Here is a 23,877-nt window from a genome sequence, read left to right as displayed (position 1 = left end):
CCACATGATTGCACCTTGACCGGTTTTCACCAGTCTTACAAAAGGGGAAAAAACCATAGATAGTAAATAATAGGAAAAAACTCAGCTGTTGATCGCTCGTTAACTCGCTCGCGACACACGGAGCCGGTGAGCGAGCGGGCGAGCGAGAGAGAAAGCTGTCTCTCACTCTCCTCCCGCTGTCTTTCTCACTCTAATCTGACTTATTTCGCTGAAATTCTCGTAATTCTTGCACTTCTCTCTGTCATCTCTCGCATGATAGCTCACTGTCTCTTTGTCTGTGAGCCAGCCTGAGCCGGGAATCCACAGATTCGATTGGCTGCCTGAGTAGCAGGAGGCGGGATGGCTTAACTCGAATGCATTTCCTGATTCGCTAAACCAGTACCGTAAAGTCTAGAAAAGCTGCGCCGGTCAAAATAGAAGCGCCCCGTCAAAATTTTAAATACTTAAATAATGTATTGACTACAGGTCCGGGTCCGTATAGGACGGCGTCTGGGTCCGGACCCGGACCGCGGTCCGCCTGTTAGTGACCCCCGGCCTAGGGCATTACTTTTATCTGACTCTTTCTGTATTGTTTGACGGTGTGGCTCTTCATCTGGCAGCAAGCTGAAGTCAACCTACATTCACACTATCCTCATCTTATCTGCTTGAGATAATTGTCATTGATTGTGATCTTTTGTGATATATCTTGTTCTGCACTGTCCGTCCTTGGAGAAGTATTCCTGCTCTGTAGAAAATATTTTTTTCTTTTTGGGGGGGGGGGGGGGGATTTTTTCCTAACTTAAGTAAAGTGTTTTACAACATTACATAGCCCTGATTATATAAACAAAAACATAATTTTATTAATTGATAACTTAACAGACCCAAATGTATTATCTTTTGACTATTTTAGTGTAATTTTTAATGAAAATATGCCGAGAATGTTTCATACAGCTTGTCCTGTTAAAATTTAAATGCAACACTTTTACTTGTAACAGAGTAATTTAACAGTTTGGTATTTGTACTTTTACTTCAGTAAAGGATGTGAATGTTTCCTTCTACACTGTTTAATCTTTACCTGGGTCATCTTTGAGTCTTCCTTATACCACTAAGATCAGCATCTTGATGTGGCACACCTGTGAGGTGGGATGGATTATCTCAGCAAAGCAGAAGTGCTCACTATCACACATTTAGACAGATTTTTGAACAATGTTTGAGAGAAATGGTAATACTGTGTATCTGGAATGAATTTTAGATCTTTAAGTCCATCTCATGAAAAATGGGAGCAAAAACAAAACTGTTGCGTTTATATTTTTGTTGAGTGTGTCTATGGTTTGAACAGGCAGATCCGATTCGACTGAGAAATCTCCGAGTCTGGGACAGCCCTAATGTGCACTAGGGGTGTGCACGTGTAACCGTTTGGTAAATCATAACCGTTTAGGAAAAATCAATAAACGAAAACCGTTTTTTTTTTTTTTTTTACAATTTTTTCAAGGAGTGGTGGGCGATGTGAGCTACTGTAGGCTACTAAAGCAGATAACACAATACATTATTGTGTATTTATTAGTGCTGTCAAACGATTAAAATATTTAATCGCGATTAATCGCATTAATGTCATAGTTAATCGCATTTTCATTTATTCTAGCCTGAATGTCCCTTGATTTCTTTTTGTCCCATTATTTTTTCTCATTTTAATGCTCTTATCACACCCATTCTAATTATGATATTTTAGAATAAATACACTGAATTACAATGGTGTAATTCAGTGTATTTCTTCTAAAATATCATAATTTGCAATTTAGTGCAAATAACAATATAGACCCCCCCACAAAAAAAAACAAAAAACAAAAACAAAACCATAAAACAACATAGGGTATATAAAAGAAATTAGTATTAAGGCTAAATTAAATTGGTTGTTGTAGGCCTAAATGTTTTGGGAGTCTTTCATCCACGGCTTATTTCAGACTGTGTGTGGAGTGGACACACTATGCCTGCGTGCAGGTGGTTGCCATGGTGCTGCTGCAGCCGAGGCTTCGTAGCGAAAATTAAAGTGAAAATGATTGACTGGCAGCTGCCACCAACATTCATGGAGGTTTTTGGTGTGCACGCAGGGTTATAAGTAGGACTTTTGCAAATGACAGGCTTTCTCTGTTCTTTTCCGCGTAGTCTCAGAGTCGCGCAGCTGGGCTAGGAAGTGCTAGGTTCCGGTTTCTGCTTCAAAATAAAAGTCAGAATTGACTTGACGTTTAGCCGTTTTGCCAGTTAAATGATTTTAATGTGAAATTACGCTGTAGGACATGTTCCGTTTGAATTAAAAGTAACTTAACTGCGAGCCATATGTATAGTTTGTGGTGTTTCAGTTGTTCTAACATTACTAGTTGATTCAACAGCATGAGAAAAAACCACAACGTTTACTAGACCATGACGAGCGTTAATCGCGCGATAAAAAAATTGACGCTGTTAAAATGGGTTTGCGTTAACGCCGTTAATAACGCGTTAAACTGACAGCACTAGTATTTATTCATTGAACTATTTAGCTGCTCCACCTTCAGTTTCACTTTCCTTTTCATCTCCGTCTCAAACAGCTGGTCACGTCTCAAACAGCTGTCGGGGCTCGCGAGTGGACAACGGCCCCGACAGCGGGAGTCAGTCTAATGACAGATGATCACTAGGCTAGTTATGATCACTTTGAAGTCAAAAAGCAAAATTATGAAATAAAGGCCTCTCTGCCTCTCTGTCTGCCTGACTTTCTCACTGCACACTGTCACTCCAACAGCATCGGCAAAAAAGAGTATTACAAAATAATTATGTCTTGATAATTGCAAATGAAAATGGGTCACTGGACAGTTCCAATGACAATGCCACATCTCAAATAAAGGATTGAACAAGTTATTGTCAGAATAGCTCTGTGTTGTGGGTAAGACAGAAGTGTCAAGTGGGTAAAATCTGAGAACTAGGGGTTAGGTTGGTGACATTTGCCTGCTGACAGAGGAATCCCTATACTTCGACAACACAACGTCGTCTTTCACAGATTCCTTACGGAAAACTGCAAGGATGGCAAGTTTCTTCTTTGGAGAGAGTTATATAGAGTTTGCCAGTTGGCAATTTCCATTTCTCTGATCCCAGACTAATCCAACGCATGGAACCTAAATGAGGAACCAAATATTGAATCTAAAATTCTCCTTTTACCTTCCAGACCCTTACCTTAGTGTTCAATTGCCACGAGTATGTGTTATCTCTCTTCACTTTCCAATGGGATCTAAGGTAATTTAAGTGTATTCTACAGCGCAAAAAGCAAGACTCCCTGCAGAACTGCCTCCAAATGATACAAGACTACTTGGCTGTGTGGGCAATATCTGCTTCCTAACCGATGTAAGCGTTGTACACATCCTATGGAGCAGTTTCAGCTCCTCATGCCTCATTATGACTTTTTACAAGTGTGTGTCCTCAACAGGATTGACATGTTAAATGCATTACCTGAACCATATAACAGGAAAAAATCAAGTTACCTTTAAACACAATTTAGAGGTGCGAGTCCGACACAAGACTCATTTCTGAATGAGCCGTCAGCTCCCTAAGAACTCTCTCACAAAAATTAGATATTACCAGTATTTTATACTCGCAGCCTAAACAAAATTATAGTCCTATGAAACGAATAAATTACATAACAGTCCAGTATTGCAATCATTTAATGGTGAAATGGAGGTAACAAATTGCAATCATTATGCCAGACAAGAGACTTTAATTATAGCTCAAATAAAACAAAAAAATTTGAATAACTGTAAATGTGTCATAGTGCAGAGAAACATGATTAAACTAGCTTTTTTAGAAAATATGCAACAAGTACTGATTGTGAACCAACCATAACTGCTGTTTGCTTGCAAGCACAAGGCAGACAATCACGGAAGAGGCGTGTTTTTCACATGGTGCAATAAGACCTCATCAGCTTGGCTGAGGTTGAGGCTTTTAAAAGATTGATGCAATTTACGGAGGACGACTACAATCCCAATTCTGGCCACACTGTATAATGCACTGAAGGCATTATGAAAACAGCAAAACAAGAACTGTACGCACAGCTTTTCACATTTGTGATATCTCTCTCTGTTGGAGTAACCTGACAAGAGAAAGTATCTCGATAACATGCTCCTTCATACCAGGTAACTGATAGCCTCAGTCCACTCTCCTGCCCACCAAGAGTACGCCAATTTTGAATTTCCCTGAAGGAGCATTCCCAAGGGATCAATAAAGTGTCTATCTAATTTGTTGAAGGCTGAATTCAAATTATTGTAAATTATTTCTGGATCATTCCACAGAGAATTTTGAAGAATGTATGAATACATTATTATTTCAAGCAATGTGGTAAATAGGTGTGTGTGTGTGTGTGTGTGTGTGTGTGTGTGTGTGTGTGTGTGTGTGTGTGTGTGTGTGTGTGTGTGTGTGTGTGTGTGTGTGTGTGTGTGTGTGTGTGTGTGTGTGTGTGTGTTCTGGAAAGCTCTACAATGGCAAGACCCGTGTGTATCTGTGTGCATGCATATGTCTGCTCCTTTTCACAACTGCACTCAAGAGACAACAGAGAGAAACATTTCAATAAAGAAAAACAATTTTCCTCCATCTGGTAGCTGATTCCCTATTCTAGGAAGAAGAACTCGCAAAGCAAAGCCATCACAGAAAAGTGCTGTTCATTTAATTTGACAATCTGTTTATGAATACCCTTCCTGTGAGATATCAGCCTGCTATTGCTATTGAAAAAGCAAAAAGCCAGACGTTGGTTATCACCTGCTCCATTAATCTCTAAATTTAATGCATGTTCGGGAGTAACAAAAAGCGAAAACCTCAAGCTAATGATGTCAATGCAATGTCTTTATGACTACCTCACCTTTTAATAGATAGACATAGTGGGATCAATACATTATGGGAACCTCTTTTCTTAAAAAGAATGCAGTTTCACATAGGACCTATACTATACCGAAAAGTGAGGAGAACAGTTGGAGGTCTGGGTGAATAATTCATGAATGCAATTGCAGTTTTAGTATTAGCAGATTCCAGGGGTGTAAAGTAGCGAATTACATTTACTTGCGTTCCTGTAATTGAGTAGTTTTTTCGTGTACTTGTAATTTTTTAAAGGCCTACTTCACCGGTTTGAATATGAAGGTGTATTGAATTCTGAGATCCTATGTGGTATAAATGTGCGAAAAAAAAGTTAAATCGGTTCATCCTAACCTGAGAAAAGGCAGAAAGAGAGTTTTTTTTAACCCTATATTTCTCTTTCTCGTGACATCACAGAAAGAGAAATATAGGGTTAAAAAAAAACTTACTTTGTAAATATTACTGTGATGTCTTTTACTGTGACATCACAGTAATATTTACAAAGTACGTTTTTTTTAACCCTATATTTCTCTTTCTGTGATGTCACGAGAAAGAGAAATATAGGGTTAAAAAACTCTCTTTCTGCCTTTTCTCAGGCTAGGATGAACCGATTTTAATTTTTTTTGCAAACCGGTGAAGTAGGCCTTTAAGTGAATTTTTAAAACCTATACTTTTACTTTTACTTTGAGTTGGTTTATTTTGAAGTATTGTACTTCGCTACATTTTATATCACCTGTGTTACTGAGTAAAAAAATAGATAGGGAAAGGAGAGAAAAGAAAAGAAATATCGCGGGGGGGGGCTTTTATTTTTACGGCACAATACCGGAAACTAACACAGTGAATGATCGACAGGAGGAGAGAACACATTGTGACTAAATGATAACAAACATTGTTCCGTCTATCATTAAAACAAAATAATCCCAGTTAAACTATCATTGTACCGCACGTGAAGACGGAAGGCTTTTAAATGCAGCGAACCTTTCATCCAGCTGTGCGATCGACTCCTCCCTCACCTGTTTAGCTTTCAGCTTAACAGTGCAGAGTAGGATGGAGATGGTTCGTGTTGCCGGGGGCTTTGAAAAACTTCCAGAAGACGGCAGAAAGTCAGCCTTTGGTCGAGAAGAAAGGTAAAACTAATAGACTAAAATAATGTGCAAGATATGTTACGCGAGGACACGCGAGTCAGATGACATGCGCAACCATGAGCGAGAGAGAGAGAAAAAAAGGCAAATGCGACCCAGCTGCACCTCAAAACATCACGACTAATTAGTTTACTCACTTTAAGTCGAATCCAAGTGGTCTATGACCAAGCAATAAAGGAATAAAAAACACAGGAAGTTTAAAGCTCCTTGACTCTTGCCACCACAACAGTCATCAATTAAGGACACTGTAGCCTACAATGCAACTTGCTTATCCAGCCAGCCCCATGAGATATCAATAAAATATGCCCTCACATTCCTGCTAGCAAAAGACGTGCCCTATCAACAACATATTTGCAACGGTTTATTTTGATTTTGACACTTATTTTATTTAATTATTAAAAATATGTTTTACTTAGGCTATTTGCATTGTCCTTGTTTTCAGTTCAATTAGGATATGTTTAAAGTCAAAAGTCATGGTTTCAAATGTTAAATAAGTGCATGTTGCGGTTCTTAAATCAATGAATAATTGTCTATAATAATTGTGATTACACAATGTCAATCAAAATAATCATGATTATGATTTGTCAAAATCGAGCAGCCTAACCTTGCAATTTCCATGGTTCAGATCAATTACACACAATTACATTACAATCTGTTGACCGGTTATATTCCCATTCCCCCATTAACAGACTATTTGCTCTATATTTGCTTATCTAAAGTATAATGTCACAGTATAAATCCATACATGTATGGTGACATGATTTGTTTAATTTGTGCACTTTCATTTGTAAAAGTGTTGCATTAATTAAACAAAATTAGTTTGAGATTTATATCCCCTTGTCTATATATATATATATAATGCCCTACACTGAAGAGACCCCTGCCCCCTCCCGCTGTCAAAAAGTAACTAGTAACTTGTACTTTAAGTACATTTTAAATCAGCTACTTTTTCACTTTTACTTCAGTAGATTTTTAAACCAGTACTTTTACTTAAGTAAAATTTCATCCAAGTAATCATACTTTTACTTGAGTAGAATATTTTTGTACTCTTTCCACCTCTGGCAAATTCTGTGATCGTGTCTAAAAAGCCAAAATATATTCTGTCACCGTATCTCTATATCAGTGTGGTTTTCAAGGTTGTTTTTTAAATTGTCCAGGGAGGCTGTGTGACCCACTGGCCATGAGATATGCTGGACGTACAGTGGATGATTGACAGCAAGAGACATCAACCTGTCTGGTGGGACCTGGATTGACATACCTGTGTCGAGATCCACTTTGAAACGAATTTTGATAAGTCAGCTCGTCTTACACGCTAATGCTCAGGGCAAAATGAATCACCCACAGATAAATTGTAAGATCGAGACTGCACATATTATCCTGTTTGGTGGCAACAACAGTTTTGTCACCCAAAAATCACATTTTCGGGGGATGGCCTATTTAGCAATGTGAAGTTTTTCTGACTACTTGTGGGACCTGTTAATGAAGACATTTTTTTATTTAATTTTTTTGCTTACCCTCAACTTTTTAATTTCAATGCTAAATTAAGAATTTACACTTTATTGAGTTTTCCGCTCGCTATCTACATTTCTTTATAAACTTTCACGTTTTCACTAATGCACAATTCTATACGTTGGCATTGGCAGTCAGAAATCACTTCTAAAATGTGTCCCAATGCCCCACCATTTTCCACTGTACTATTTAACATCTCTGTATGTGATCCCTCCGACTGTCATCAGGAGCCCTGGGTTAATTCAAACACACTATCTTTCCTACACACTCTGCCTCTTTTTATTGTATTGCACCCCCTTTCCCCTCCTATGATCTGTTTTCATGTGTCTGGCAAATGAATCGAGTTTACAGCCAAAGCCTCAGTTATGGGCCAGTGAAACCAAGAGCAAGTTAATGTACTGTTGTCAATGCATCATCTCCCGTGATGCAGTCAACACATGGTCTCCCAACCGGTTCAGCTGCACTACAGAGAAGTGTACACACTTCGTGAGCTTGAGAAAACACACTCAAACACCCACACACACGTTAATGGTACTTATGTACACATTATGTCTGTACAAAATAGAAAGAGAAAAACAATAACAATGTTAACGCAAGGGGTAAGGAGTGTGCTTATACATGAATAGATACTTAGCAGGTCAGTTTGAAAGGTAACATTCAGGAAACAGGGATAACTCACTTTGTTGTTTCAAGAAGTATAACCCACATGTTTTTTTTCTGGTTTCAAAGAATCCCAGCTTTGTAAAGAAAACAAGATGATATCATATAGCCAGACTTGATATTAAAAACACTTGGACTCCAAGGGGCAAAGCATGGCACTGAAACTGAAATGAACTTTGTTGCATTGTCCTCTGTCTCGTCACGTCTTCACAACGTGTGGTGTGCACACACACTGGCCACGGGGCCAGCTATCTTGTGACAGGGGAGAGGGAGCATTGCATGGGCCATTTAACGTCAAAGTCATCAGGGCATCATTTAAAAACTGCACTGTTTAATGAGGCTCAGACTGTCTTTGTTCCTTGTATTGCCTGAGGGCACACATTTTGGCACAGAGGGTATGCATGACATCCAACTATTTGCTCTCTGCCACTGCCTCTGATGTCCACTGGTCTGTCTCAGTCACTCTCTTTCTCCCACTGTTGGTCTAGCTTTTCTCTCCATTGGTCAGTTTGATCATCTTATTGCCCCAAGCCCCTTATCTCCTACTGAGGTCTTATGTTTTTTTTTAAAACCATGGATGGCAACAACAACAAAACAAATTTTCTCCAATTCCCTCTTTGAAAGAAACATCAATTTGCACAAACAATCCTCCCTCGAAAACAATCTCAATAACACAAACAACTAGCATCACAGGCAACTCTATTCCCAAACATGTCAATGCATGAAAACATACACACATGCATGCACAGAGAATCTGGAAGCTATACATCTTGTATTGAACATGCATCATACAGCGGCTAAACAGCATCTCCTTCAGGCAAAAAACAAAACTGAAAGCAAATCCAACTTCAGAGATGATCTTACTGTTCATCTATTCAAACAAAAAGAAAAGTTTTGGGGGAAAAAAGGGAATAAGTGGGGCACGAAGGACCATGACAAAATCAAAGGGAGAAATGCAAGAAAAGAAATAAAAAGCCAAACTACAAAATCAGAGAAGTTCAGAGAACAGAGTTTGAGTTTTATGTTTTAATTTTTCTTTGTCTTGCCTTAAGGGGTCAACGAGTAAATAAAAATAAAAGTATAGAGTAATTTTTATTCAAATGTACACAGCTACTGCATCAAGTGCCAAGGACATAATATCCAGAGAAGGATAGTGTGTGTGTACTGGAACGTTGAAACAATGCGATAAAGAAAATGAAGAGTTGTAAAGATGTGAAGCTACGAGGTGTGACAAAACAACGGACAAACAACGGTTCAAACTGTAGACTCACATCTTGGAAAAGCCGCCTGTCCTGCGCCAGACGTTTGGAGGCGAGGGTTTTGGTGACATGATAGAAGGTTAGCAGCGCTCTGTGCTGCTGCAGGCCATCCTGACCCTTCACCGACTCCAGTAGAATGGGAATGAGCTCCGGCCATTGCCTCGGGCAGTCCAGACGGGCCACCTTGGCTATCAGCACTGCAATCTGGGTCGCTATCTGTTGGAAAAAAACAGAGAGAAAGTACAATGACCGGAGGCAAAGTATTTACACAGAAGAAAGTGGTTTTGCCAAAAGAAACTTGAGGGGAATTTCGCTGCTTATGAAACATTCTCAAATCGAATTTTTTCATCGATTGTTTATTTTAGTTTTTTGTAGCGTGTATTTCGTCTATGTAATTTTCTAACATTGTGTATTGTTTTTTTTTTCTTTTTTTCTTTTTCTTTGTGTGCTGCAGGATTGGTTGTGGGTGGGGGTGAGATGTGGGAGGGGTGTGTTCGGGGGGAGGGGGTGGGGGGAGTGGAAACAAATTAATCATTGTATTGTATTTGCTTTGCAAATTTTTTTGATGAATAAAAAAACCTTTGAAAGAGACATTCTCAAATACTCAAAAAAATAAAGTACGTGTTTGGTATGGATTTAAATCAGTAGTTTGGACCAGGTAGAAATATGATATTGTATACAGCATAGGACACATACCTTCCCTTGTTATGGGATAGTATCAGCAGCAAAATTTAGTTTTCTTTTCGTAAGAGAGTGCTTGTACATGTGAGATGTTCATAGCTTTTACAAATAGGACTATACTTTATGTGAATGATGATTTAGAATGCATGCTTCAATAAACACAGCTATATGCTTACTAGGGGTGTGCACGGTTACACGTGTACACGTTTGTAAATCATAACCGTTTAGGAAAAATCAATAAACGAAAACCGTTCTTTTTTTTTTTTTATTTTCTTTTTTTCAAAGTTTTTAATTATGTTCTGGAGACACGCATTTATTGATTTTACCTCACTAATAAAGTCATTGGGGATGATAAAAGGTAGTCTGCCGAATCTGTCTGTCCCTCGGCGAGTGTGTGTGTGTGTGTGTGTGTGTGTGTGTGTGTGTGTGTGTGTGTGTGTGTGTGTGTGTGTGTGTGTGTGTGTGTGTGTGTGTGTGTGTGTGTGTGTGTGTGTGTGTGTGTGTGTGTGTGTGTGTGTGTGTGTGTGTGTGTGAATGAGTGTGTGAATGAGTGTGTGTATCGGCGCACACATACACATACGGGGGGAGTCGCCGTGCTGGGGGGAGTCTCACAGCCACGGAAGAGAGATGAAAGATAACCTAAATATTAAAGTTACCCGGTTGACGTGAACTACGCTCGTAAGTAGCCCGAACTTTATAACACCTGTTCAACCTGCATACACGTGGACATGTAGAAATCGTAGAAATGTGCGATAGGCTATATTAATCAGGAAATTAATGAAGCGCGATAATGACGGCGCACATGACAGCCAGGCGAACGTGTGTATGTGTGTGCCATGGACCTATTATAAGAGGTTTGTAAACCATAGAAAGTATATAAAAACGAGCGTGGTTCATGTCAACTGTGTGTTTACAGGCGAACGAACGCGTATGTGTGTGTGCACGCGCGCCTGCAAGACGGCGGGCGCACGAGGACAATGACGTCACGGTTAACCGTGTACACGAAAAAAAATCCGTCGTGTACACGGTTAGATATTTTTGTAAACGTTCACACCCCTAATGCTTACAGAAGTCCAGTTTAACTGGAAAATAAATAATCTGTGTGCGAACAAATGTTATTTTCAATTATCAATAAGTAGTTAAGTTTTATAATCAGGTCAAATGAGGACAAAATTTGCTCTGATAGAACTATTATGAATGCAAACAGTCCAGGCAACAGTGGAACACCAGAACTCACATGCTCGATGATACACAACCCCTTCTGGAGCTTTGATTTGGACAGGGACTGGCTGTGACTGCTGAGACATATGGTGTTTAAATGGCATGCATTGCTTGCCATATGGACCCTATCAGTCCTGATGTGAGATGACTCTCCCTCAGGGATATACAAGCTGTAGAGACCAGGATGGATGGCCATCAGCTATGTCCCCTCAGACAGATGTATTACACACCACTTGATTTCTGAATACTTTGTTTATTGTAGCATTCCTCTGAGAACTGAAAAAAATGGAAACTGAAGCTCAATTAAATGGATATAAAAGGTTGTGGCTGCTTCATTCGCGCTATTCAAGGAATGCCATTTGTTTTTGTGTGGCTTTAATCTCCATTGTCACTGTGAAGGAGGGTGTTTCATTCTTGACCTAAAGAATGTCATTCCAATGCCGGTCCAGCTTGATTGAGTTAAGCTAAATTTAAATGCTGTCCTTAAAGCCACCGTTACCCTACAAAACTGCTGATGTTTTTGAAGGGGACAGATCCTTCTTTGTGTCACTGCACAGGCACCTAACAAGGGCACCACCAATAGAGAGCAAAAGGCATTATCGGGATGGTGTGTGATTCCGCTATAATGTAGTCCAACATTCACACTGGAAATGTCTTTTGTTACAGGAACACACCTCTACAGGACGCACGATTTTGGATCTGATTGAGGATTAACATATGGCGCTTTTCCACCGCACATGTAGCTCTACTCGACTTAGCCCAACTTGGTTTGGTAGCAGCACAGGTCGTTTTCCAACGCAAACAGTACCTCCTGGACGTGGGCGGGGTCGTCATACAAAGGGGCAGAAAGCCGACTCAGGAGCCAAGTAGCAAAGCAGAAATTACGAGAAGTTGTTGTACTATTAACAGAATCAACCGGCAAAAATACGGATGGAAAATGTTTAAGAAATACCCACTTTGTGTTTCTGTTTGCTAATAGAAGTAGAAGAATATTGCGACGGGCCATTAAAAGGGAGGATTGGTGTCCCGATGTGTGACTCGGCCACTCAGTCAGCTGTAGGGATGCGTCACGTACATCCCTATGCACGTAAACACGGGCGAAATAAAGCTGACTGTTTTGCGCTTGTTTTAGGATATGTGTTTTCAAATGCAAGCCGTGTCTCAGCCTGAACATTTTATTGAGGTAATCAGTGCAGTCCGAGGCTTGTAATGTAATCGCTCGCTATCATTTCTGTCCCAGATGGCTACTACAGGCTAGCTGCCCTACATGTCTCCTCTTGTGTCGTGTACAGTATGTATACAAAATACACTCAAAAAGTCCCGGAGAGTTTGGGAGAATATACAACAGAATGAAGCCAGTAGTCTCTGGCCAATCAGTGGCCGGCAGTCTGCCGACATCACCTTTAAAGGCCAGGACACACCAGTCCGACTACCCGAAAATGGAGACTGCCGATTCAGGGAGCTCCAGTCTTCCCGTCGCGGCCGAAAAAGTGCAAAGAACACTTTCCGTACGCTCTGCGCTTGCGCGGGACGTAATGTCTCCATAACAGCAGGCGGCGCTAATCTGTATTGTGGCCCGAAAAAATACGGAAGCCGGAAATGATGGGACGGCTCTCTAGACCATAAACATAGATAGAAATACGTATTTATATTTATGGACCATAAAGAGCACCATTTTTAGCAGAGAGTGTCGAGCATGGTGTCGAGCAGTCAACAAGGGTTGATGCATGTGAGTACTCGCTGAACGAAACAAACAAACAAACACATTAAAACAATGGCTAACTGTTGTTAGCTGTTTGTGCTACCCGCCTCACTTCCGGGCTTCACTGATTTGCTAGCCCTCCACAAATCAAATTGCTCCAACTGAAAGACTGGCCGCCTCAAAAGAAGCCTGACGACATCTACGACGACCGATTTCACGGCACACACCAAACAGATTCGTGTCCCCGTCCCCTCGAAACTCTACGACGGCGATTATCGGGCCTTTAGCATCAGCACAGCTCGCGCGGAACCTAGAACGAGGCGATACCAAAAAACCAGCCGGTACCATGTTTTTGCGGTGGAAACACCAAAAATGTGAATTGAGTCGAGTTGAGCTGATACCACGCAGTGGAAGAGCGCCAATACTTATTTCCTAAAGTAAAAATCCTCTTTCCTACAGTGATTTTAAAATAGTACAGTATATGAATACCGTACTTTTCGGCCTACAAGCCGCGACTTTTTCCCCGTTTTTCGACCCTGTTATTACACAGCACAGTATATATTCTGTAGCTACTGGGGATGGGCGTTAGTAATCAAGTACTCGAGTACTCCTCGTTTCAAATGATCTCGATTGGTGGATGAGGAAAATAGTTTTTTGTTTTTTTTAGTGTTTGTAGCCTTTAGGCCGGCCGGCGGGCCGCCCCTATTTTAAAATGTTATATACGTGTACAAAACGGCACAAAACGGATATAAAGTTTAACAAAATTAAATATTTTGATCCAAGTTAAATAAACTAAGCGTTGTGTCAAACAGAAACCGCAAATAACTGCCACCTCCGTGCAGCGCAGCCAGTGTGTGGTCTCCACAGCACCGCGGAGCTGAATGCGGTGCTGGAAAACTTGGAAAATCACGTAAAGAAGCCAGGCTGACTTCGGGCACATTCGAGCAAACGACATTTAAGAAGCCTTTATTATGGAATATAGGATTGAGATTCAAAAGCCGACGGTGTAACGTTCCGTTAACGAGGAATTAGTCGCGGTAATTAGTCACGGACAGGAGTGATCATTACGCGGTTGGATATACTAGCCTACTACTTCTACTGCTTTGGTGAGTTATTTAGCCTATCTATGTGTTTAAATTGTAGGACAATAATTTTATTGTATTTGCTGCCCTTCTTATTTTAAATGTCTATTTTGAATGTTAGCCAACTACAGCCCATGCTTTCTTTCTCTCTCTTTTTTCTCTCTCCACCGCAGACCTACTCGATCGGTTTAAATTGTGGCCCGCTTATTTAATTACTTTCAGTTAGGAAAATGTGTTTTAAACTTGTGGAAAATAAATCCTTAATATCATATGGCAACTGTGACTGTTTGACATAAGCATTGAGCGCTTTATTGCGGTCAACCGTTGTTCTGTAGACCAGGGGTTCTCAACCTTCTGCAAGCTGGGCCCCCCTAAAGCTGGGTCATTGCAGTTGGGCCCCCCCACCGACCCTGACAACCCCCCCCCCCCCCCACACACACACACACACCACCCTACACAGATAGATAGATAGGCCTAGATAGATAGATAGATAGATAGATAGATAGATAGATAGATAGATAGATAGATAGATAGATAGATAGATAGATAGATAGATAGATAGATAGATAGATAGATAGATAGATAGATAGATAGATAGATAGATAGATAGATAGATAGATAGATAGATAGATAGATAGATAGATAGATAGATAGATAGATAGATAGATAGATAGATAGATAGATAGATAGATAGATAGATAGATAGATAGATAGATAGATAGATAGATAGATAGATAGATAGATAGATCATCTATTATTGTTATTATCACAAGGGCTAGGCCAGTGGCGCACCTTTGAGTTGAACATTGGGTTTAGGGTTGGGGTCCGTAAATTTCTTATATTTTAACGTTAAATTCTGGTGCACGTTAAAAGCTAATTATGAGATTGTATCAATGAGACTGAGGAAATGTTTTTTTTTTTTCAAATCTCCTTAGAAGAGAAGAAAATAGTAGCCTAAATAGAACATACACAGAATAAATTCTACAATAGGTATACCTGTTATGAAAAAGCTTCACAAAACAAAGTCTATGATCAATGGGAAACACTGCTGTCTGACAACCCAGTTCAGATAATGTTTCAACTATTGAGTCTTGGATTTGGAAAGTGGCCAGATTTAGCTCAAAATGCTACCTGCGATTAATGTGCTGTGCAGCCTGAATGCGGAGTTGTGTGTGTCTCAGTGGCGATTCCAGGAAATTTTGACTGGGGGTGGCCAAGGTGGGCCACAGAGCTAGAGTGGGGTGGCCATCGCACCCCTGAATGAATAGCATGTGATATGCTGTACAACCAATTCAAAGATGATGTATAATCCCAAATGCCCAAATCATGTTAGTATCCATTGTAATGTTTGTCAGAAAACTAAACCCCTGAAGGGGGGGCTGGGGGCATCCCCCCCGGAAGATTTTTTTGTGTTTTTAACATGTAATCTAAGCATTCTGGTGCATTCTGGCGAAGATAATAAAGGAAAAAGTCAATATTTATTTCATTTCAGATGAATAGTAAAATTAGCAAGACAACATAACTTGCTAGCAGCCAGATGCCTAACAACTGGACAGAGGGACGGATGACAACTAGCTTTTGACCAAATATCTTGCTAAAAAAATAAACCTTTATTTATGAAATTCTGCCCTAAGAACATGTTACACTTGCTAACTACAAACTTAAATTTTTTTATTCAGATTTCAAAAATCTGCTGGGACACGTGCCCATACACCTGCATGGGTGGCACGCATGTCACAAGCACACTTATGCTGTTTTCAAGACCTTTGCTGACCAGAGACCAGTTCTAGTGGCCACAGCCCTACCATTAATTCAGTACTTGAAAATTGCAAACTGATCTCATATCAGTGGATTGGAGTGTTTGAAATTACAAAAAAAAAAAAAAAAAAAAAATTCATCCCCCTCGCGCCCCCCGGTAGAGTGTCCGCGCCCCCCCGGGGGGGCGCCCCACCGGTTGAGAACCACTGCTGTAGACAGATGCGTTGCGTCCTAAAAATATAAAAAAGTTTAACGAGGAATCATTGATCCTCGAGGAATGCAAGCGATCACACGAGTAGCGAAAACACTCGTGCCCATCCCTAATAGCTACTATTGCACAAAATGGTAACACTTACGTACGTTATGCAAATATGCAACTTGTTTGTTGAAATGTGGGAGCTTCCTCAAGCAGCCATCTCTTTCCCGACAATCCCCTCTGTGCACAAACTCTTACATATGGTAATTAAACATTATAACACCTGCGGCTTATTGTCCAGTGCGGCATATAGTACGGAAAGTACGGTAGTAGGTTTCTTACCATTATCACTATTGCCTCACTTTTGGACTTATGAGGGTACAGCAATTCTGTCTATTTTTGTGCATTTTAAACTCTGAAGCAAAGAATTAAATATGCAAGCTTAACTTCGAATGATCTGTGAAGAGATGTGTTTGTTTGGATGGAACAGCTGGACTGATTTAACTAAATCTAGATGCAATCAGGGAAATCAACAACGGTCTAAGTGTCAACAGGTGGTTGAAATACATTGGCAGTGAAAAAACAGCCAATGTATTTCACATCACGTGCCTCCTAAATGAAGACAATCGGGTTTCAAAAGTTTTCCCTCCCCCTCAAACTTAATTCCCTGACTACACAAGGAGGTGATGTGGGATCCTGGCCCAGTGATGGCAGCAACTTTAGATGTTTAGAGGGGCGACCGTGGCTCAGGTGGTAGAGCGGGTCGGCCAATGATCCAAGGTTTGGCGGTTCGATCCCCGCTCTGCCACCTGTGCCATTTGTTGTTGTGTCCTTGGGCAAGACACTTCACCCAACTTGCCTCGTATGAATGTGTTTGACTGCTGTATGTTTGAGGTGGTGGTCGGAGGGGCCGTAGGCGCAAATTAGCTGCCACGCTTCCGTCAGTCTGCCCCAGGGCAGCTGTGGCTACTACCGTAGTTTACCACCACCGGTATGACTGTGTGTGAATGAACCCTGTAAAGCGCTTTGAGTTCCTTGAGAAGAAAGCATTCTTAAATACTGGCTTCTTTCTATAAGTATATGAATGTGGATCCCATTTTTCCTACTAACCTGATTGATAGGCTCATTGAAGTTTGTGATGAGTCCAGCACGCAACGATGTCTTCTCCTCTTCTGATAAAGCACTGTGAAAAAACAAAGAAGTATGGAGGTCAAGACAGAGCACAACATCTAAATCAAATCAGTTTTATTTGTATAGCCCAAAATCACAAATAGACATTTGCCTCAGTGGGCTTTACATTCCATACAATATGATACAATAAGACACCCTGCCCTTACACTCTTAGCTCGGCTGAGAAAAAACTCGGGATTAAAAAAAAATTGGGATTCATTTTTTTTTTAAGAAATCTCAGGGAGAGTCGACAAAGTAAGGGTTCTGGGGCCGTATTCACAAAACATTTTAAGGCTAAGAGTAGGTCCTAACGTGCTGATTTAGGAGTAACTCTCAAAAATAAGGGGCGTTTCACTCCTAATTTTAGGACTCCTAACTTTTTAAAATAAGTGTAATTCACAAAGCATTTTAGCGCTAAAACTAGCTCCTAAATCTATAAAAAGCTAAGAGTCCTCGAGAGGACTCCTAAGTCACTAAGAGTAAATCACAGACAACCATTTGATGGTGTTTTGGAGAGATTTTATGCAAGTGAGCTTTATAAAAGGTACCTTTAATAGCTGTAAGGGTTTAATGATCTTAGTAAAGCTATATTTAGAAAGTATAGACACATTTATATTTATTATATTGTTATAAAAAAATATTTATTAAGTTCATTTTCCTCCAGTTGCTTTGGGTTTATGATGCACTGAAAGTTACTGTTGGTGTCACGTTTGGGTTTAATTTCCTACTAGAGTAGGCCTATATGTGGCGCTTCGCAGCATCTCCTCCGTTCCACAGATCCGCTACTGTATAGTTGCGCGTCTCGCCTTTTTCCTTCCGCATGTAGCCTACTTTACGATTTCGCCGGCTGTTGTTTCTAAATTGTGAATTTCCTGGTTTGTCGCTGTCTGACTATTGCTGCATAGTCCGCCATTGAGAGAAATACAGTGAGAGTGCATGGCGTGCAGCTGTTCAATGAGGATATTTTTCCGATTCAAATCATTGTAAAATTTAAAATGAATAGACCTATGTGGCGCTATTGTAGGTTAATTGTGAACAAATGTATGGGAAACCCTGCAGTATCTTGGTTTCATGTTAAATCAGTGTCACTTGTCATTAATTGTATATAAAAACTCTTTACTTTAATACAGCGACACGATATGGATATCTCCCACAGTGTTTCCATCATAAACTCACTCTTAGCTCTCATTCCCTCTCAGCCAATCACTGTGGGCATAGAAAGTATGAACATGACATCATCCATAGCAACAGGGTCAACACCGCCCTCTAGTCTTAGCTAAGGAGTCCCTCCCATTCCTTAGTAAAAGTTGGTCTTATCAGCTTTGTGAATAGGTTTTAAGAAATTACTCCTTACTAAGAACTTTTAGTGCTTCTTAGGAGTACTCTTAGCGCTAAGATAAAATGTTTTGTGAATACGGCCCCTGAACTTAAAAAAAAAACTAACAGCCGCCAGTACACACATCAAAACAACAAGGACATCTCTCAGTAGCCATGTTCGCTGGAACTGATCTGAAATTAAAGGCTCCATATACCCTGCAAATGTTTTTTTCCCATCACTGCCTGCTGACTAACAGTTATTGTGCACCACTTGGGGCTGCTCTACTAGATGCAATTTAATACACTTTATTCTCAAAAAAGTGAGAGAGAAAAACAAGACGTAAGGAACAAGAGAGAAATACATTAGGATGCAGGAGGACACATGCAAATTCTTCACAAAGAAATAAAACAGAGGTCATAACCCTCTTATTGAAGGAATGCTACTGATCCATTTTGCCGCATTATGACAGGGTGTAACTCACGCTTGAATTTTTTTAATGCAGCCCATATACTGTACTTACAGACACCTTATATATATTTTAAGTAGGGCTGTCAAATTAACGCGTTAATTTCGATTAATTAATCACAGAAAAATGTACGCGATTAATCGCACTTCTATAGTGCCCTTTGACCCGGTGAAAAAGGGGTGAGACGATTGCGCAGCTATTTAGCCTGCTTGTTTTTTTGTAGTTTTAAGTTAAAAAAATGGCGAAGTTCCTAATTTTATTTCATGTAGAAACCTGGCTGAGGGGAGGGAGGGAGAGGGAGAGAGAGACAAACTGTAGGCAATACAGCTGTTTATAAACAGGCATACAAGTATGCGATTAATTTAGATTAATTAATCACAGAGCTGTAATTAATTAGATTAATTTTTTTAATCGCTTTTAAATTCAAATTTGGGACATGTAAACCTTTATATGGTGCATATGTGAATATGAAGTACATCTGCCAAGATGGTAAGGAATCAATATAAACCCTGTACAACACTATACATTGCAGGACATGCGCATTGGCCCCAATTGATTTGTAAACTTTGGATATACTCTTTGCTCTCCTCCAACTATAATGGATTGGATTTATATAGCGCTTTTCAAGGCACTCAAAGACGCTTTACAGCAGGGGTGTCAAACATACGGCCCGCGGGCCGGATCCGGCCCGCGAGATGATTTGATCAGGCCCGCGACCTGTAGAGCATAAATTTCTGAGTATGTCAAAAAAAAAAGTAAGTCTCTAGCCCATTCCTGTGAGGAGTTATGAATTTTTAAAGAAATAACCGAAATGCTCACTCCTGCCGCTAGGGGGCAGCCTAAATAAAAAAAGCACATTTTAGCAACGTGGGAAATGGTAAATGGCAATCCTGCTTCACCGCTATTAATGTTTCCTCCAGTGCTTTATGGCAAAGTAAAAACCAAAAAAAAAAAATATTTTTATTTTTAGTACATTTATTTTATTACTTTTTTATAAAAATAAAACTATTTTTATTTTTAGTGCTGAACAATTAATGTACTAGCAAGCGTGGTGTGTCTGCGGCTCTGTGTGCGCAAAACGAGCAGGAGCATGCTAGTGTAGGCCTACAAGATTTATTTCCTAATTTTCAATGCTGCTTTATTTTTATGTTTTAAATTGGGAAAAACGAATTCCAAAACAACCAATAACCTCTGTATTTAAAAATAAATCAAAACAGTAGAAGTTGCACTTTTATTTAATTGTATTTTGTCTGCATGTTTGCACAAAATGTGTCCCTGTACATATAGTAAACAAAATTGGACAACTGTAAGGTCAGTGCCTGTTGTATTTGTGTATTCAAATAAACAGTTGTTTATTTCATTAGTGCACATTGGCATCTTTGAGCAAAATACCCCCAAAATTTTTGCTGCGGCGCTGCGCGCCGCACCTCCTATTCCCATGGCCGGCAGCAACCTTTACTAAGACATCTCCTGGGGGGTACAGAGATCCCTTGTGATCCGTGATAATGTAGGTTACAAATGTAGGCTGATAAAGCATATTACTGAAAAACAAAATTAGGGATTTGGAGTTATTTTGCCATTATTTTACTTGTCCGGCCCACCTGAGATCAGAGAGGCTGTATGTGGCCCTCGAACCAAAATGAGTTTGACACCCCTGCTTTACAGGGTTCCAGGTTCCATTCATTCACACACAGTCATACTGGTGGTGGTAAACTACCATAGTAGCCACAGCTGCCCTGGGGCAGACTGACGGAAGCGTGGCTGCCATTCAGCGCCTACGGCCCCTCCGACCACCATCTCAAACATACAGCAGTCATACACATTCACACGAGGCAAGGTGGGTGAAGTGTCTTTCCCAAGGACACAACAACCATGACACTGGTGGCAGAGCGGGGATCGAACCGCCAACCCTTGGATCATTGGCCAATCCGCTTAACCACATGAGCCACGGTTGCCCCGCAACTCGCATGTTGTTGTGTGAAACATGAGTCTACAATTTGTAAACAGAGTATGGGGTGTGTGCAAAAGAGTGACAGTGTGGTTCTGTAAAAAAATAACAAATTTCTCCCTAATCTAACCTGTTATGTCAACTTCATCTGCGGCTCAAACTAGATGGAGCGGGAGAGTGTTTGATGTGAGGAATGATTCATGCTAGCCTTGGGCAAAGAGAGAATAAATATGGGTAGATGATCAACTACTGGGTGAGGTGGGGAGGCGGGGTAACACGATTTACAACAAGCACATATTTTGGGAATCTGAGACACAAGCCTTCAAGAAAAATGGATGAGGGAATAAAATATATTTTTTACATCAGCTAATGTGTGCCTGAGCCTTGTTTGGTTTGTAAGAAAGAGGGAACCAGAAAATTTGATGATAAGGAAAAAGTGTAAATCATGATTGGAATATCGCTATTTAGAGAGCCTTAGATAAGAGAAGGAAAACCACAACAAAAAAGTACAGTTTGTGTCAGTAGGAGAGGAGAGGAGAGGAGAGGAGAGAGAGAGAGAAACTGTAGGCTATAAAGCTGTTTATAAACAGACACAATACACACACGCACAGTATTGTAGTCCATCAAGATCAAAACCGGTTGTCAAAATGTTTTAACACCTAAATCAGGTTTCTGTGCTTCAGCATTTTTACAAGCGTATTACTACTACATGAGTACATTTTGTGAAAGTCCCTTTACCGTAACTGTAGGTTGCTACTAGGGGTGGGAATCTCTTGGCACCTCACGATTCGATTCCGATTCAGAGGTCAACGATTCGATTCAAAATCGATTTTCAATGCATCTCAATGCAAAACATTTTTAATGTACATACCCATGTGTGAATTTCAAAAATATATTTATATGCACATCTGAGTTTGCTACTCAGAGTTTGCTAATCACTTCCTACTTTTGTGATGATCATTAAAGACAATCAACAGATGAATTGCCTTCTCTAATATTGTATTAAGAGAAAAGCTTTTCTTGTCACAAATATGACTTTCTATGAACAGTGCAATAATCAATGCAGCTTTCAACACAATATGGAAGTATGTAAAAACTAAACCGATTCAGTTTTATTTTATTTCTAATCTCGTAAATCATGTTTCTATAGGATTTCTATTCTATTATCTATTTTCTATGTGATTTCAACACATTGTACAAAAAGTATGGCTTGGAATTCAGCTCTCATACAAAAACGTAAACAGAGATAAAGCCGGTGCAGGTCATGGGTTTGCTGCTCTCAGCCCTTTTGAAGCCACTTTGGAAACAACTCGCACATGTGTGGTGTGCATGCGCAATGGCGCAGGAAGTATTAGTATTTACAAAAAAAAAAAAATAATAATTATTAAAAAAAAATGTATTAAAAAAAAAAAATTATTAAAAAAAAAAATCGATTATTAACTTTTCTGAATCGATTCAGAATCGTTCGAGAGAGAATCGATTTTAATCGGAAAATCGATTTTTTTTCCCACCCCTAGTTGCTACGGTGAGATTAAATACAGAAGACCAATTATAGCACATCTCCGAAAATCGGCAAATTATTATTTTTTTTTATTCCAGCTATCATGTTGAGTGAAATGCATTGCTGCCCCGGTGGTAGCCTTATAGCATATTAACAGCAGCAGCAGGTGTGTTGTAATGCATTGGATTAATTCACACTTGGCAGTTCCCCCTGACACCAATAGCAGAATCATTGGTCATCTCTTGACTGTTAATAGTAGTTGATATTACTATAGTTATTATATAGAATTTATATAGTCCTTTATTGGAGGTCATTCAAAGACACTTAACATCATACATATAGAAAATCATACTTATAGAAAAAGAAAACAAAATACAGACAAATTAAAGATAAGGTTTGGAGTGGAGTCCAGTGTAATTATGCTTTCTTAAAAAGGTGAGTTTTGAGTTGACTTTTGAATTTGATTATTTAGTCTGAGATGCTGATGTTTGGAGGGAGGGAGTTCCAGAGGGTTGGGTGCAGTTACATAAAATGCTTAATGTCTGAGTTTAAAAAGTGTGGCTTGTAAAATAAGTTCAAGTGGTATCAATACTTTTGCAACCCACTGTAGATCATTTGACAACAGTTAGCCAGGCCTGTGTGTGTGTGTTAACCATAAGCAAACATTTACCTATTTTCTGTCACTGTGCTTTTGTGTTGCAGTTATCAAGAACTGGACGAGAAAGGACAAAGTGTTTTTGTGGAAGTGTCCTGCTCAAAGACCTACTGACTTCAAACTCTTTAAATAAAGCCTCACATATTTTCATTCAACGCTGTGTGCATGTGTATTTATTAATTTTAAAATAATTATTTTAATTATAATATAATTGAAGTGTAATAAATGAAGCATTTTCAAATAGTAGATACAGTATTATTGAAGAATTATGGATATTGAGTTATCTAGTAAGCTGCTTTCCCTCTCAAAGGCAGGGTTCCATAATGTGCCCTATATATGCACTCAACAAAAATATAAACGCAACACTTTTGTTTTTGCTCCCATTTTTCATGAGATGGACTTAAAGATCTAAAATTCATTCCAGATACACAATATTACCATTTCTCTCAAACATTGTTCACAAATCTGTCTAAATGTGTGATAGTGAGCACTTCTTCTTTGCTGAGATAATCCATCCCACCTCACAGGTGTGCCACATCAAGATGCTGATCTGACATCATGATTACTGCACAGGTGTGCCTTAGACTGTCCACAATAAAAGGCCACCCTGAAATGTGCAGTTTTGTCTCACAGCAAAATGCCACAGATGCCACAAGCATTGAGGGAGCGTGCAATTGGCATGCTGACAGCAGGAATGTCAACCAGATCTGTTGCTCGTGCATTGAATGTTCATTTCTCCACCATAAGCCGTCTCCAAAGGCGTTTCA

At 39.8% G+C, this 23,877-nt stretch overlaps 1 protein-coding gene across 2 annotated transcripts in view; it reads right to left on the bottom strand.

The window, feature by feature from the left end:
* Window positions 1–23,877, bottom strand: part of ipo11 (importin 11) — a 163,918-nt gene that overhangs the window by 125,833 nt on the left and 14,208 nt on the right. For both annotated transcript variants that reach the window (XM_080048154.1, XM_080048155.1), the window contains exons 4-5: window positions 17,163–17,235; window positions 9,425–9,628 (exon numbers count right to left, since the gene is read on the bottom strand). In XM_080048154.1, coding sequence (XP_079904280.1) covers window positions 9,425–9,628; window positions 17,163–17,235 — 277 coding nt within the window. The remainder of the gene's footprint in view (window positions 1–9,424; window positions 9,629–17,162; window positions 17,236–23,877) is intronic.

This window comes from Ammodytes marinus (genome assembly GCF_949987685.1).
Source record: "Ammodytes marinus genome assembly, chromosome: 2".
In the NCBI taxonomy this organism is placed as follows: domain Eukaryota; kingdom Metazoa; phylum Chordata; class Actinopteri; order Uranoscopiformes; family Ammodytidae; genus Ammodytes; species Ammodytes marinus.
Note: the sequence above shows the minus strand (reverse complement) of the source record. Positions and strands in the feature narration are given on the sequence as shown.